General features: G+C 29.8%; 1 protein-coding gene across 3 annotated transcripts in view; it reads right to left on the bottom strand.

Annotated features, from left to right (window-relative positions):
- The window catches only part of LOC103579601 (leucine-rich repeat-containing protein 4B), a 136,135-nt gene that overhangs the window by 9,150 nt on the left and 108,462 nt on the right, over positions 1-18,523 (bottom strand). For all 3 annotated transcript variants that reach the window (XM_053742914.1, XM_008561038.3, XM_053742915.1), the window contains one exon: positions 12,228-12,281. In XM_053742914.1, the coding sequence (XP_053598889.1) occupies positions 12,228-12,281 (54 nt within the window). The remainder of the gene's footprint in view (positions 1-12,227; positions 12,282-18,523) is intronic.

Genomic DNA, 18,523 nt, shown 5'->3' with positions numbered 1-18,523 from the left:
GAACGAAATGAAATGAAATGAAATGAGGATAGGGGTTGGGGTATGTATAACACGTTATGCGCGAACAAGATATAAGGTAAAATGAGACACGGAGTAAGATGATAAAGTGAGACGTAAAGATAGATAAAAGTTTAAGTTTGAGAGAGATATGTAATGAGAAGTGCAAGCAGCGTGCATGGAAGCATAATGGGCGTATAGTGGTTGGCTGACTGATGCATTATTAAGTAGTTGAGTGCACGTTAGTCCCGCCAAGTGCTGTCGGCTTCTATCAGTATGCCAAGATAAGAGGGAGAAGGACCAGGAGGTGAAGAAGGAGAAGGAGGGGGTAAGAGTGAGGGTGAGGATGAGGATGAGGATGAGGACGAGGACGAGAATATCAAGGAGAGAGCGGATAGAGGAAATGGAGATTGGGTTGTAACCCAAGGGTGAGCCTCCCGGCAACAATGAAAATTTCCAACCCAGCGGTAGATAATTACGCCTGGTAATTGATCGCGCATGCGGGGATCCCACTACCTTACTACTGGGCTTCCTATGAGTTATCCCCTAATTTCTTGGCCCCCTGCAATATCTCCTTAGATGCTGCTCTTACTTGAATACCCCCTTAATCTCATCCTCTCTGCGTTCTCTACCACTTCTCGGTCTTCTCATCCTATCCTTGTATTGGTTTAGTTATTCCTCGTCATCCTCTTCCTCTTCCTCGTCTGTGGGTTCTCTGTCTTGTACAGATTCTCTGACGGAATGGCAAAGCCTTCTGTAGCGGGTATGTGGATGCAGCAGACTTGAGACCGAATGTATTAAGTGACACGAGAGCTGCACCCCTAGCAATCCTGTCGCTTCCCATCGCTCCTGTCAGTAACTCGGGCTTGGTAGTCGTCGTCGGCGGCATCCTCGTCGCCACCGTTGACTACCGCGTGGCTTGGAAATTAACACGTCGTGGTAACGCGTTACGATAAACGTTTCGGAAGCCCAACACCACAACCACGTCAAGATATTTTGGATAGACTACTGTTTAGGATACTCCAAACCCCGGTATTTTGTCATTCAGGAAATTGTTTCCTAATGTAATTTAAACACTGTTTGATCAGTTTATAAGTGTTTAGATTTAATTACGTCTATTAAATTAATTTCAGATAAACTTTTCTTGGAAATTTTTAATAAACGGCAATTGTTTGACATCCTGAGGTTCGCGGATCGAATCCAGTTGACAGTTTATTGAATATTTTTTCTTCATCCAATTTCTCGGTGGATAAATTCAATGTATCCTTTGTAAAAAATACTTTTTCAATAGAATACAGGAAAAAATTCCAAGTTTTCCTTTCACTTTTTTTTTAATAAACTCCAAGTTATAATAAAATTCTCGTGTGAATTTAAATTTAACCTAGGGCGTTTAAAAGTTTTGCGAATTCACAAAAGGATTTTTTTTACTATAAATAAAAATATAATTAGATGAAATGAAAAAATTGCCATCAAGTTTAATAAAGTTTCTATCTGTACGGGTCATTGAATTTAGTTTTGTTTGGAAAAACTGAACCGAGAAGTTAATCGTGTTTGATTAAAGACGAGTATTATGATATACGTTATTAAAAATGACTTTTTGTTAATAAATAATGCAGCCGAAGTGTATGCAGACACTGAAAACGGGAGAGAGAGAGAGAGAGAGAGAGAGAGATGTTTATTATATTCGTTGACAAAATGAAACACACCGTAAAACTTTTAACTTTTACGCGATTATCAAGTTTTTTAATGACTCAAATTGTGTGTCTAGAGTGTGTGCAGTAAAAGACGAGATAGATGAGTAGGAGAGTGTTAGTTAATGTTAGAAGCGAGCTGAACTCAGGGACTCAATTGAATTTGCCAATTAATTCTCGAATGCATTTGCTGAATCCCTCGTTAGCCTCAATTTTACTCCTCGAGATATTCTCTAATATAATATTCGACGTACACACAACAGACCCACACCCTTCTGCACTCGATGGGAGGGAAGAACATGAGAGAAAGAGAGGGAGAGACATGAGATTTATTATTATCTTTTTCTTCATCTCTGGTATGAGTTTTATCTGACCACTCTAGTGTATAAAATTTTATAGTTCGTGAGCCCTCTTTAGCGACATCAACAGCGAAGCTACGAAGCGACGATAAAACAGAGAGACACAAACCCTCCTTACTCGTATCGGTGTGTTTCTGTAGCCAGGCTGCGGACGTTGGCAAATGCCCCGTAAACGAGATCGTCTTAGTAGTCTTTTAATTATCTTCCTACTTGACTCTCAAGTCAATTGCTAATTTTTTTTTTCTTCCTCTGGATTAAATTACACTTTCTATTACCCTTCGAGGACTTTTATTTTTTTCATTACCTTATTTTTTATTATTTATTCAATCGCTTAATTACTTTTTTAAGCTATTTATTTTTTATTTCTCATTTTAGATCGAGACCGTAAACGAGAATTTCGCTTCCCTTCTTAAGATTTTCTTTTAAAGAATTTTATACAAAGAATGATTAAAATTTAGATACCAGCATTGTTAAAACAATAACTACTTACGCGAGCAAATTATATATTTATATTTTATGGAAATTTTTATTGGAATACTGAAATTAGTTATTAAGGTCTCCGCTAGATGGCTGATAATTGAAATGATTCCACGTGTGCAGACGATCGAACAAGTAAACTACTTGGAAAATAATTAAATAATAAATTTCTGTGATTGTTATGAGAAATTAAAGAAACAAAAGACATTAATTAATTATTTGCTTTATAAATTTAATAATAAAAAAATTTAAAAATGCGATTTGACAGAATCCAAGTGTCTGTTGATAGATTTATTTATTTTAAAACTGTTTATAAATAAACTTTGTTTAACTTTTCGTTACTAATTATAATTACGTTATAAATATTTATCATAAAATAGATCGACGAATGTTTTATTCTGTCGGATTAAATTTATATTTTTAATTCAGCAGTCAGCTTGTGTAATTAATAAAACATTAATAATTTATTTAATGAAAACTAAAATAATAAAAATAATAAATTTTCAAAAATATAGGCAATAATATAATGAATTATATTTTTTCAGCCTGTAGTTACAGGCGATACTTTTAACCGTCAATCAGTTTTTCTGACCAGATAAATCAATAACAAATCCAACAGAAAAAATATCACCTCAATCTTTCATAAGCTTTCGATTTCACCCGACCTATTTTATTCACAAAAAAGAAAAAATAATTTTTCACTTTATTCCCTCAGTGGTAAAATTTTCCGCAGCAAAATTTCTCAAGCTAAATATCAGATATTAAAGTTTTATTGTCGGAAACACAGTCGCATAAGTCCATTAAGGACTAGCAGAGTAAATAAGTTAATCAAGATAAATTTTTCTATTAAAACTCGAGATAAAAATCGACCCTGAAGAACACATTTAATTAAGTGACTCAAATAAAAACATCTAAAGCAATATTTATGGCATATCTATCTCATCCAGCGATCACATAAGCCTCGGAATCCAGTGCAGCATAATATAATAATATAATATAAGAGGACACGAATACCACCAGAGCATCTACAGGACCAAGAAAAGAAGGCGAGTAATCCGGCCGGCATAATTTCCCACAAGGCCATCATCGGACACCTCAACACATTTTTCTTCAGATGAAAGAACCATTTATTTTTATTTCTATTTCGCGTTTTATCTCTTCATAATTTTGACTTCTCCCGGCTGTCAAATCCCGACATTTAGTCTCCACTCTCCGATGTACTTTTGTTCCACGTCGTAATTTAATATAAATGCAGAAATGATTATTTAAATAATTACATACTTCCATCTAAAAGGAAACGCAAGGACGTCATAAAAAAAAAAAAAAAAAAAAAAAAAAAAAAAAAAAAACAATTATTTGAAACTTTTTATGAATAAGAGTTACGTAATTTTCCGGTCTCTTTGCTTGATCCTTTGTCTTGCAACATATATTTATTCTTTCATTACAATATATTTATATATATATGTAATTTTATTGTGTTGGTTCTCACAAGATTTGAAGCTGAGTATATTTTATACCCAAGTACAAAGCGATTTTACTGTAGAGTTGGTCTTAAAAAGTTACAGAGTGTCTGTGATTGCCGTTAAATTCCAAAAGCTACTGAAGCTGATGCTGGAGTTTGAGCATAAGCTAAGACCGGAGGTAAAGCTAAAGCCAAAGCTAAAGAATAAAAAGTAGTAACATAAGAGTCTGATATTTGAATCCCGTTTGATTAAATTTAATCCCAAATTCGTACGATTCGAAGATAAACGAAATAAAAAAAAAAAAAGAAATAGTAAATAAAAAGATAGAACGTGGAAATAAATGAACGGAGAGTAAAAAAGAATAAGATATATATATGTAGAGAAGAATTGAGAAAAGGGGAATGAAATAAAAAGTAAAGTTAAAATCGATCTTAAGCTTTATATATAAAAGCACCCTCTCATTGGTTCTCGCGCCAAGAATTCGGTCTTTGATCTTCACAACGGGTTTTCTCGATTACAAGATTAATTTTCCTCCCTGTTGATCTCTAGTTTCTCGATCGTAACATATTCCTACAAGCTGTTTTATTAAAGCCTTTAGCCTTTAATCCAATCGATTATCCACAATTTACATCATTTTGTTATAATGTTAACTTCTGTATTATTAAATTTAATTATGAGTCTCTTAGCGCTAACGAATTAAAAGACGTTAATGCGGCTGTGTGACCTCAAGTTTAACTGGAATTAATTTCTTCTTTTTGAAGATATCCGAGGAGAAGCGAGAGGGGAAATGGAGGCCATAAGTTTTCTTCTCGAGGCCATTAGTGGTATACCGAGGGAAGAACATGTGCTGGGCATGAATGAGATAAATATCACATATCATGCATTTTACATATGCACTCAGCCACATTTATGTTACGTAATTTTTATGTACTTGTTTTTTTACTTTTTATTTATTGCCTTGTTTTTTTTTAATTACGCTGCTTAAATTATGAGACTGCTGACCCTGAGCCAATTATTAAGTTTAACATTTATAATTAATTATGCAGTCACTCGAAATTTTCTTTACTTTGTAAAAAATCGGGAGTGAATTCAGGTTTTATTTAAATTTGAATTCGCTGTCGCTCGGAGTTTTGGAGTTTAAAAAAAATTCACTTCGCATACGGAGTGAATTTGGAGTTTGTCTTTTCAGTGGAGTAATTTAGATTTTATTCAAATCCACATTTACTCCGACTGGAGTTCTAATATTAAAGTAAACTCGGAGTAAATTTACCTCCTAAGAGTAAATTTTTTTCAATGTCCAAAAAAAAAATTTTTTTGACGCAAAAAATTTTTACTCGGCTTAAGAAAATTTTTATCTTCAATTCATAGTGCAAAATTTTTTTTGTGTCATGAAATCCTTTTTATTTTGGATATTTTTTTGACTCATAATTCAATTGATGAAAAATTTGTCCATAATGTCAAGATTTTTTATGGAAGCTTAGATATCTCATGAAAGTTTTTCAAAATTTTCATCTTGATTTTTTTTTTTTAATTAATTTGTGGAATAATTAGGTCGGAGTAATTAATGTCTGACAATTTGGTGATGAGTAGAAATTAAAAAAAAAATAATAATAGCATTTTAGTTGTAATGTCATTAAAATTAATAATTTAAATTACAAATTTTTCGGTAATGTTTCTCTATATTAAAAATTTTAATGTTCCATTTTATTAAAAAAAGTAATTTCATAATATATTGATATTCTCATCATTTCGATGTTCACCACTTGAGCGAACATTTAAATCGTATTATATTATGCAAGCGTAGCTTTGAAACGTATATATAATAATAATAATAAATATATACATAATAGTGAATAAATATGAGTATAAAACAGAAAAAACACGTCGGCGGTCAACGAGACAGTAAACGCTATGAAAAGAGAGATAACGAAATTAAAAAAAAAAAAACTGATTTTTTTCAAAGGCAAAATTTTTTAAAATTTTTTTGACCTTCCGGCTGACCGGTTCCATTTGTTTTACTTTTCGTCTTTTCTGTGGTATATATAAATATAGGAAGTCCTGCTGTTTTTCCTCACGACTTTCGTTTCATTCCTGACTGGACAAAACGAATCGGGGGATCAATGGCTGATTTGGTCAACCGTACCGGCCAATTTCTTCTTTTTTTTTTTTTTATTTCATTTTTTTTTTCTTTATTCTGTAACAACCCCTATGACTTACCCTTACAATCTCGTTTGCTCTCTTTACTCTTTATATATATATAGGTATGTACGAGACAGTATTACATAGCGGCTTTTTTTTACATCTGTCTAGACTTTTAACGATGACGTAGTAGAAGATTAAAAAAAAAACTATAACAAAGTCAACGATAATGTTCAATGATTTATATTTATAATTTATCATATTTTTTTACACGTTAAGATAAAGTACTCGAGTCATTATGATAATGAATTGATGATACAAAATATACTCCAACATTTTGGGAAACCTCAAATTAAATTTTTTTTTTTATTTGAATTTTGAAACAAATTTTTTATGATACTGAAGTTAGCCGATGACATAATTTTTGGATTACTTTTAAAATGACAAATTATAAAAAAAATTATTTTTTAAAAATTGCACTTATAGTTTTTTAAATTTTCTTCATGTGCATATTTTTAGTTTTTATTTTTCTTCAAATTTGATTGTTGAAAATAATCCGAAAATTTTCAATTATCTCACTTCAGGATCATCATTTTTTTGGAGTGTAATTTCATACTCAAAATTCGTTTATTTGTTTGAAAAATCAAAATTTACTGCCAAAAATTTCTTATGCGGTCTGTATAATAAAGGAATTGCTCAGTGCTGCCAATTAATTTAACGCGCGAAATTTAAAAATCGTATTTAAAATTTTTTTTCGAATTTAAGCCTGAAATTTTTTTTCTATTGTCCCTATAAAAAATTAAAATCACAATATTCCATCTCTTCTATATTTTTCAATAAATTTCATACCTTACAATAACAAAAATGAGAATATTTAAAAATGCAAAAGGAAACAAAGAAAAAGCGAATCTAAATTTACATACATTAAATTTTTTATCCGTCGCCATCCCGATTGTCAAAAAAATATGATTTTAATTCATTGTCCTTGTATTTCTTTGTATATTAAAAGTTTATAACACAACAAACACAGGATGAAAAAAGTATAAAAAATGATTATATTAAAGTTAACTGCATTAAGTTGGCTAGCGCAAAGCTTATAAGCTTTATATTTCTTGTTGTGTATAGAAGTAAGCTCGGCGTGGCGGCGGTTGTGTATCCATTTTGTGTGTTCGAGATACTTGCATTGCGCAGCGTCATCTAATAACTTTGGGAATTTGTTCCGGCACATGCATGCAAGCTAAAAGTGGCAACGCCGGCTTTGGCCTGATTCTCCTGGTAAATTCCCGGAATTCACTCGCACATCCTCTACACAACTCTGCCAGTGCTTTACCTCTTTACCTCTCTACTCTCTCCTCTCATCTACTCATCTAGTCTCTTCTCTCTCCCCCACAATCCTCTCCCACCCCCTACCCACTACTCCCACCCCCCTGTCAGCCGTACTCTCAACGTATCTACAATTATACACGTTTGCGTGCATTCGCGTGAATTTTGATGAAATCTCCGTCAGACTAGAATGTATAGACCCCAATGATGATATGTACCTGCAGTATTTCAGGGTAACGTTTGTACTTCCAATGAAAACTGGGTTAAAATCCCACCCGCTGTTTCAGATTTTAATTTATACGTAATATATTAATATCATTATAAAGATACCCTGTCTGTGATTATTCTATCGTATATATATATATCGTATATATATATTTATTAGATATGCCACACACGTAGTTATTAAATTTAATATGAATATTTAATTGCATAATTACGATTATATTTAAAAATAATTTAATTATGGTTTTAATTTTAATTAAACTAATAAAGTTTTATTAATTACTATTGTAAGAGAGAAATGAGGACGATAAAAATCCGATGTATGCAAAGAGTTAAGTAGGTGAAATTATTTTGTTTAAATGAAAATTTTAACATGAAAATAGTTTACATTCTGGGAAAATAAATTTATGGTCTAACTTTGCAATTATTGTTGGGGTTTCACTTCAAGTTTGTTGTAAGTAACAAAAAAATTTTATGACCTTAATAAATAATTTAGGGTACGGAATAAAATGTCATTAGATCTAGTAGATTAGAATTATAAAATTTTTTAAATTTGAATTACTCTTTTATTTTTTTTTATTTTAAATTTTTAAATTTCCCGCGCAAATTTAAAATTCTAAAGAAAGTGAAATTTTCATGCTGGTAATTAGACAGTGGTAATTAGCGATTGAATTTCTGGAAAAATAATTAAAATTTTTTTTTAAATAAAAAAATTTTTAATAATAAAAAAATTTAATATTTTATTTTCATTCTTTTGTAAAAATTTTTCATATTCATACTATTTACTTATTTCATATGTAACTGAAGTTACATCTTGAAATTCCAAATATTTATATTCAAGACTTTTATCTTTGAAGTTTATAAATTTTATTCCACGATTCAATTTTTATTCACTTAAGAAAATATTAAATTGAGTCACATATTACAGCAAAGACACTGACAGACTGAACAAATACCAGAAATGTAATTTTTTATAAATTTTCTATAATGTCACTGTGATTTTTCTCACTCGATATCTTTTTACAAAATAATAATAATAATAATAATAACAGTATTCATATGCAAAAACTTTAACCCCGTGCATTTTATTGTCAAATATATTTTACCACAAATTTATCACCAGCAAAACTTATTTCCATTCAAATTAAATAATTTCCCGCTCTCGAACGAAACTAAAAAAAAATAGTGATAAAAAATTAAAGCTCAAGAATAACAAAAAGAATGAAATTTTAATACATGGAGATTTATTAAAATAAATGAGCTTGAAAAAATATATCCCAGACAAAAACCGAAAGTAAAAAAAAAAAATAAAAATAAAAAGGAGAGGCTCATTCTCAGGGGAGTCGTCTGCGAACAGCGATATATACGAACAAAGATAAATGATAAAAGATTGAGGGACCAGCATAATATCAGAAAGGGAAAGTGAGGAAAAAAAACCCACTCATCTTATACAAAAGTCCGCAAGTAAAGGTTCTTACTCGCATTTGTCGTAGGGCCTTCTCACGAATGTTTGCAGGGGGTAAGGATGAAAAAGAAAGGGATAAAAAAAACGGGAGACGAAAAGTGGAAGAATGTTGTTGCTGCTGCGGTGGGCTGATAGAAAGACTTGACTATCAGAGCCCTTGCGAAAACGAGAATGGAGATGGGATGAGAATGAGGAGGACAAGGATGAGGACCAGGACTAGGGCACACGAGAGGGGTAAAGATAAAGAATCTCTTGGTGTTTCTTTTGGTGGCATCATTATCCATTCCACTGAATACCCAAGAGTGAGGTATAGTAGAGTTGAAGCTTTTTTTCACTCCCCATCACATCTTTTCCCTTTTCTTCTTTTTACTATTTTTTTTTTTTTTTCTTCTTTTTTGCATTTCTTTTACCCTGTGTACACACACTCAAGCACACGAGATTCTACATAATTTAACGTACATGCTTGTTTACTTGTCCCTTATTTTCTTATTTTTCCTCCACTCATAACCCTGATATAAAATTTACACTGAGAATTAATTAAACTCGGTATTGTGGTGGTGGAAAAAAAATAAATAAATGGAATAGAATTAATAAAAAAAGATGGGTAGCAAAGAAAAATAAAAAAAGAAGTATGTTATATAAAAGAATAAAATGAAATAAAATTCAAAGTATGTGAGGAGGAATAAAGATAGCGTAAAGAGAAACATCAGATAAAGCCTTGGAAACAGAATGTAGATTTTATTTCAATGGAACGAGCCGGAATAACACATCAAAGGATCTCGGGGTCTCGCTTGCACATTAAAGGAACAGAGCCTGGCTCGCAATCGGGTTGTCTAGGGGGTTGGAAAGAGGACAGAAGATAGAGGATGTTCTGATGCCTGTAGCAGAGCGATGGTGTGCTGGATTCTCATTCATGGTGTGCGTTAACCAATGAGATGAAAATGTTAAGAAACACCGGAGTATCGTATTACCCCGGAGAATGAGATACGAATAATATACAAAAGAAGTTGCTGCAATCATACTACATAAACATTTACAAATTAATTCACTTTTACAATTGTCTTAAACTCTGACGGCTTGTTGCTATTCAAAACATTTATTTCCGTATTTATGATTATTTTTATATTATTTTTACCTTTTGTACTGCTCAGGTAATTTTAATATTAAATTTATCCTTTGTTTTAGTAAAATCAGTAGATTAGTCGTGAGATTATTTATTCTGTACTTTAATTTAATTAGGAAAAAGTTTTTTTATGAAAATTGCCCTCGATTATTTCGTTTATTTTTATTGTAGCTCTGTGATACTGATAAGAAGATATTGTCATGGTTGGAAAAAAAGAGACACTTTTAACAAAAAAAAATCTAACTGAAAATCAGAATATTTTTCGCGCAACAGAAAAAAAATTGGAAAGTAAAAAAATCTACTGGATGACTCGATTTATGAAATATTTTGCTTACGGATGCTGGTATGTCAGCCGAAAATCTTAAAATATTCCCAATTTTCAGAACTGTCTTATTAATTAATTAACAATTTTTTTATATTTTCGTTTTTCGACAAACGTTCCGATCTTCAGATGCATCGAAAACATTTTTAAAATTCAGGTAATGGAATTTTTTTTAATTTTTGAGTTTTCGTATGCTACGGAAATGGCAGCTAAAGAAAACTAAATGAGTATATGATATATGAAGTTTTCTTTTAATGCCAGAAAATTTTATTTTTAAAAATAGTTTCAAGGGTTCGTGTCCGAGAATCCTGTATTGCTTTCAAACAGTAAATATATCAAACATAAAAATATGACGATCACAAGAATTTTTTATACTGCAAAGTTTGAAGGGGTCCGTCATACCCCAGTTTCTTTATATCGCGTAATCTTTATCCTAATCAAAACTTTAACTGAATTATCGGTAATTTCATGCAGAATTTGCTGTAGAAAAAGGCTCTTTTTCATAGATAATCTTTGTTAGGCTTGGGGGTCTGCGAAATTTGAAAAAAAGGCCCAGAATGTCAAAGAAAAAAATTTGATTTGTAAATGAGTGCGTTAAAAATTTTAATTTTCGCTGAAACGAACTCAACTGTTATTTTATACAGAATTTTCTGTTGAAGATTTGAGTAAATTCTAATAAAAAAAAAAAATTGAACGATAACTTTTTCAAAACACGTATAGAAAATTATTTGGTTTATTTTTTCCAAGTATGACCTATTAATTATCTTTAATGAATTGAAAAAAACGAAGTATTTCTACCAAAGCTTTTTTTTAAAAAGATTTATTATTATTTTTCGGTGTAGAATTAATCCGGGTTGCGTGTAAATGACAGAGGGTTGCGTACATGAATTATCGAAGGTGCGTGATCAAAGAATCGTGGTTTATGAACTTGAGTTCAGGGTGTGGACGAGGGTCAGTAAAAAAAATGAGGGAGAAAAATCAAGGCGATAACACAACACAGGGGTGTGGCCTTCAATCAACTGGATAAAATGATAGTGTCATGGTGTTAGTATCGCAATTTCCTTTGAAAAAATCACCGGTGAAAAAAAAAATAAAACGTAACCGCGTATTGAATGACAAAAGAATAAAAAATAAAAATAAAAATATTATTAAAGTCTTTTTGTTGAACGTCAACTATTTCCGGTGAGATTAATAAAAGACATTAGGGATGAAAAAGTTTAAAACCCTCGATCAATCCATTCATGACACGATACTGTCGAAACGCCTATTACTTTTATTAAAATTACCTTCGTCAATGTTACCACACAGCACTTTAACGCTTTATTTATTGTAATTTAACCCCCGGTTCGCTGCTTCCTTCCCTTCTCTTCACTGCCTAACCCAACAAGTTACGTTCCCGCCATTTATTTTCCGTAGGTTTGCATACATAAATATATGTGTGATTGTACGTATATTTTAACATTCGTAAGTAAAGGACTTGATAAACAAGCGAGAGATAGTAAACGTATGGAGATATGGATAACTCGAAGACGAATTTTATCGGGGAGGAAAAAGTGCCGCTTTGAATAATGACATACTTATTTGTTGGAATTTATATGTATAAGATATATAATAAAAGTCAAATGTATCTACACTTCACTTACCCTCTTTGAAGACTCTCTGCATGGATTTGTATCGGGTGAGAATATCGTTTTATTCTGAAACAGAAATACAAATTTTTTTATTTGGTTAAGTTTTGATTTTGATTATTTATCGACATTAGAGTGAGGTGTGAATTTTTTAAATTTTTAGAGGGCTTGTAATGGATTTGTAAGAGGATTACTTGTGGTGATATAAATTTGATGACTAGTAATTAGTGAGAAATTTAGGTGAGAATTTTCCGCAGGAAGAATAGTGTGGAAAATAGTTTTTTTTTGTGAATAAAATAGGTCGGGTGAAATCGAAAGCTTATGAAAGGTTGAGGTGATATTTTTTCTATTGCATTTGTTATTGATTTATCTGGTCAGAAAAACTGATTGACGGTTAAAAGTATCGCCTGTAACTACAGGCTGAAAAAATATAATTCATAATATTATTGCCTATATTTTTGACAATTTATTATTTTTATTATTTTAGTTTTCATTAGATAAATTATTAATGTTTTATTAATTACACAAGCTGACTGCTGAATTAAAAATATAAATTTAATCCGACAGAATAAAACATTCGTCGATCTATTTTATGATAAATATTTATAACGTAATTATAATTAGTAACGAAAAGTTAAACAAAGTTTATTTATAAACAGTTTTAAAATAAATAAATCTATCAACAGACACTTGGATTCTGTCAAATCGCATTTTTAAATTTTTTTATTATTAAATTTATAAAGCAAATAATTAATTAATGTCTTTTGCTTCTTTAATTTCTCATAACAATCACAGAAATTTATTATTTAATTATTTTCCAAGTAGTTTACTTGTTCGATCGTCTGCACACGTGGAATCATTTCAATTATCGGCCATCTAGCGGAGACCTTAATAACTAATTTCAGTATTCCAATAAAAATTTCCATAAAATATAAATATATAATTTGCTCGCGTAAGTAGTTATTGTTTTAACAATGCTGGTATCTAAATTTTAATCATTCTTCGTATAAAATTCTTTAAAAGAAAATCTTAAGAAGGGAAGCGAAATTCTCGTTTACGGTCTCGATCTAAAATGAGAAATAAAAAATAAATAGCTTAAAAAAGTAATTCAGCGATTGAATAAATGATAAAAAAGGTAATGAAAAATGATTTTAATCGTCAGCCATCTAGCGGAGACCTCAATAACTAATTTTAGTACAAAACCGAAAATTGTTCGATAAAATTATTATCTATGATAAATACAAATGAAAATAAATGTTTATTGTTTTATCCATTAGTGTCTGATGTTATTAAGTCGGTGCCGAAAATAATACCAAACATTTTATAAAATAATTAAATGGAACATCGCTGGCTCTTTAAATTAATTATTTATACTACTGGAACATTAAATCATTCGTTTTAATTATTTATATTATTGTTCCTGTAGATTAACTGATAAATTTGAAATTAATTGAATGTCCCATTGACTTGTATATAGATAAAAAATTTCACTCAGTAAAATTAATTTAAACTCAGATAATAAAATTTTTGTTCACCCAATAAAATATTAAATATTATCTATAAATATTTATCGAACTCATATAACCGCATTTTGTGTGTAATACAAACACACTCCCCATCAATATTATCCAGTAAATAGCCGGCGGATACGTTTGCTTCGATTCAGCACTACCACCGAATTTGACAAAAAAAATTTTACGCACATGATGACGTTGCAAAGTTCGGGAGTAAATAAATATCGCTTCGGTAGCGAGCAAAAAATTATCGTTTTATTACTGAGTAAAAACTCACAAGTAAAATAAATAAAAGTCCCAAGGAAAAAAATTTCTCGTCAATGAAATTTCTATGGTAGAAATTTAATGTTCCCGCCAAGTTAGATTAATTAAACTTTCAGTAAAATTCCACAAAGTAATGTATATATATATTTATATATGAGTGTATAGTAGTTGTAGAAAATATATGAGAAAAATAATGAAATGAGAAATTTTTTTTTTCTAGTGTATGAATTTAATTATAAATTTTTATTTTCTAAACTTAGGAAAAAATTATTTTTATGATGAATTGTATTTTTTCTTGTCATGTAAACATTTTTCAAAGGACAATTGCACTTAAAAAAAAAAAAATAATTATGAAAAATTAATTTGGTCTTTTAAAAATTTTGTTGAGACATGAAAGCAAAAAATTTCGCATAACGTTTACTTTTTTTTTTTTTTTTTTTTTTTTTTTTTTGACAAACTCCTTGGAGAACAAGTAGAACGAAAGCATTGTCACGTTCTCATGATTTATGTAGTTCAGTGGGTGGAACAGGTGCTAGGGTGAGGCGAAAAAAGAAAAGGTGGGTGATAAAAAATGTAAAAAAATGAGTGTGACAATCAGAAAAAGATACTGAAAAGAATATCCAAGTTTGACAGATGTTTTTATACATATATATTTAACTTGGAATCCAATTGGAATATAAAACTTGTATTACTATTAATTTAAGTTTTCGCTTTGACAAAATCACAGAGAGAAAATAATTTAAATTACTGACTACAGTTCAAGAGAAAACTTTGCTTCATTTATTTCTGATTAATTAATTTTGAATTTATTAATCAGGGAAAAATTTTCAGTGGATTAATTTACGAAAAAAATTCGAGTGAAATTTTTCAATTGCCTGGAAAAATTTTTCAGAAATTAATTTTCTTTATCGGGTGGAAAAGATAATTTATTTGACGAAGTGATCATCTGAGTTTGCTCTGAATATTTTCGTAAGCTTGGTAATTTAAATTTTCTCGTTTGTTTTTATTTTGCTCGGAAAATATTTATTATTAGCACATCGTAAACTGGATTCGTATTTAAGTTGATATATTTACTGAGTTGTGTATATAATGTATATAGATATTAATAAAACTACTGATAAAATAAATATTTCAACCGCTGAAAACTTAACCAAGTATTTGAAATATTTATATTGACATTCGCTTGGAAACTTAGAAAATCGCCGAGATCTGATAACTGAAATATTTTGAAATTAATATAGACTGTAATTGATTGAAAAAAATTAAAAACTAATCGCAATTTTTGTTTCAGAAATTATAAATTTTTTTCCATGAAAATTTGTGATTCTGAAGTTAGGCGTTTAATAATTTTTGAAATTGATTTAAAATAATAAATTATAAAAAAAAAAAATATTTGAAAAAATTGCACTTGTAGTTTTTTCAATTCTCTACATGTGCATATTTTTAGTTTTTTTTTTTTGTAGTTGTTTTTTGAAAAAATAAATTCCGATTATTATTAATTGTTTGCTAACTTCAAAATCATGAAAATTTCATTGAAATTATTTTCAAATCAAAAATTACGAATGATATTTAATATGAAAAAAAAAACTAAAAATATGCACATGTAGAAAATTAAAAAAACTATAGGTGCAATTTTCTGAAATATTTTTTTTTTTTTAATTTATGATTTAAAAAAAAATTCAAAAATTATTGAACGGCTAATTTCAGTACTTTAAATTTTCATGACAAACTTTTTTGAATTTTCATGAGCGAGTCGAATAATTTATTTGAAGAGGAAAAATGTTTTTATACATTTTTACTAAAAGATACAAAAAATAAAATTTTTTTCATGTAATAATAATTTCTAATAGAGAAAATCTGTCAATTGCTTATTTTTAACAAAACAAAAAAAAATTTCGCAGGAATCGCAGTGCGTAAATTTGACGATGGTTACTTTTTGTAAACATGAAAACTCCATTTGACTGATGGTCAGTTTTTTTTTTTTTTTTTTTTGTTGTTTATTTTAGATAGATGTATTGTGCAATCAATGCAAACAGTTGAGAGCCGTTGAAAAATATGATATGAGAGGTTTAGAAAAAACATAAAAAAATATATAATAAAAAAAAAAATGTTATCTATGTATAAAAGTTGTGGGAGGAGGTAAATAAAAATATGTTGAGCTAAAATATGAGAAGTGCTTGTTCAAGTTTCCGTTTTAAAATATACGTCTACATAAAATCGGCTGGATTTTTTTGGGCCATATATGAAAATGCGTTATTATCATGGGTGTACGTGAGTTTTAAATGTGCAAGGAAAATCAATAGGTCTGTGGGCTTCGAATGCCGCGCGATTCGTCAACGTGGCGCGGTACTCGTCAGTGTTACGTTCGAGCATCCGACACACAATTCATCTCTTTTTTATTTCTATATATTTTTATTTTTTTTTTTTTTATTACGTATACGTCTCTCGTTTTTCTGTGTTTTCCTGGATTTATCGCGAGTTCCCGTGTACCGTATGATAACCACTAGCGTTTGAATATCACTGAATTCTTGATCACCTATTTTTTTTTTCGCGTTATTTGTTTAGAGAGAATCTGGAGCAAGATGAAATGCGTTGTGGAATTTATTGTAGTTTATTAACGGATTTTATAATCAACTTATTATAAAACATTTTAATGAGAAAAGTTTTAAAAAAAAAAACTCAACTTTTTTGTAAAAAAATTTTCAACGATTAAAATTTAAAAAAAAAGTTGTGTTTTGTTGAATGCTCAAAGCGCGAAAATTTGAAATTTTGAATTTTTTTTTCTACTTGAAAAGGAAAAAATAAAATGCAGATGAAAATTGACTAAGGATTTGTATTGTTGGAAGTTTAAGCTCTGAAATAAGCGTTTTATGAACAAAATACAACTTTTTTTTTTTTTTTCGTAAATTATGATAATTTTAAGCAAATGTCATTTTTTTTTCAGTATTCAATAAAACGGGAGTTTTGTAGAAAAGTTTAAAAAAAATGAAATTGGAGCTTAAAGGAAGAACTTTCAAGGACATTTATTGAAATAAATCTCGGAAAATTTTTTCCATGCATGAGTCTGAATTTAATTTCAACGATTTCTTAAAATGGAATCGAAAAAATTTTCCAACCCTCAATGATACTGAGAATGGAAATATGCATTTAGAGCTTTTAAAATACAACTTCAACATTTTCTCATGACAATTTTCAACGCAAATCAAAATTTCGACACTGGTAGAAAATTTTCGCGGATGATATAAATTTTCTGCATAAAAAAAATTATATTCAACAATTGTACGACTAAATAATAGACAAAACAATATATAAGATGATAAATTAAGTTACTTGGCTGTTTTTCAAGCCCACGTAATTTACAAAGTTCGAATATTGTTATATTTATGAACAAATAAATAACGTAACAATATAAATAATTTATTACAGCAGTTTATCTTAGCCCCATGACTTTTAAAAAATTCCAAATGAAAGATCAAATAGCTGAAGCTTGAAATAGAAACGAGAGTGAAAATGAGAAAGACGATTTGAAAATGATCGATTGAAATAACTTGTTTTCGTATCCTATCCGATGTCGTAGCAGGAGCCAAGTTGAGTTTATGCCACGACCTCCGTTCCCTCATATACTACTGCGTCCCTTTCCTCACCATTTTCCCTTACATCCACACACTATCCTTTTTATTATTATTATTACCTTTTTTTTCCATTTTCATTTTTTTTCACCTATTTCTCTCATTTTATTTTTATATTTTTTTCAGTACTCTCATGATGGTTGAACGAACCCAACGCGAGTACTTTTTGACGACAGGATTTTCAGTCGGATAGACTTGAAATACCTATTCCACATACACCTACATCACAGTCTATATCATCCGGAAAACTTAAACTTCTCTATTATACCCCAGGAAATATTAGAAAATTTATTAAAGAAAAAAAAAACGTACTAAGCTCTTGATTATAAATAAACTCGTCGCTTTACTTATAATTGTTTTTCATCCAACTTATCGACTGCTTGGAAAATAGACTGCCATTAAACGTCCGTGTCATTAAAACCGTGGAAAAGTGTCGTATGTTTAGCATTTATCAGCGCATATATATATATATATATAAAATACGAGTATGTGAGAGCTGTCCACTAACTTATTCCTTTTTATTTCATTTCACCTTTCAACTGCTCTCTATCCATTGGATATAAAAAATCTATATAAATAGAAGTGCATTACGGGTTAAACACCTTTTCTTGTTAGCCGATTCGTGCTGCATTAAAGTCGTCAATTCTGATATGTATATATATATACTATAGATTTCCATCGAATATATGAATATGATGAATCAATTTATTATCAATTTTAATTTACTGTCCAGACGAGACTGGAAATTTTTCAGTCTTTAATGTATTTAATCGTCAAGTATCAGAAAACTCAATTTAATTATTTACTCCCTCTAAACGCCGGTCTCAAATGTTAAAAAAAAAATGTTTTTTTATTGAGTTTAATAAAAAAATCTAGATGGTCAATAAAACTCGAGCGGTCAAAA

Source organism: Microplitis demolitor, chromosome 2 (genome assembly GCF_026212275.2).
Source record: "Microplitis demolitor isolate Queensland-Clemson2020A chromosome 2, iyMicDemo2.1a, whole genome shotgun sequence".
In the NCBI taxonomy this organism is placed as follows: domain Eukaryota; kingdom Metazoa; phylum Arthropoda; class Insecta; order Hymenoptera; family Braconidae; genus Microplitis; species Microplitis demolitor.
The sequence above is the reverse complement of the archived record's forward strand: the minus strand, read 5'-3'. Positions and strand labels throughout refer to the sequence as shown.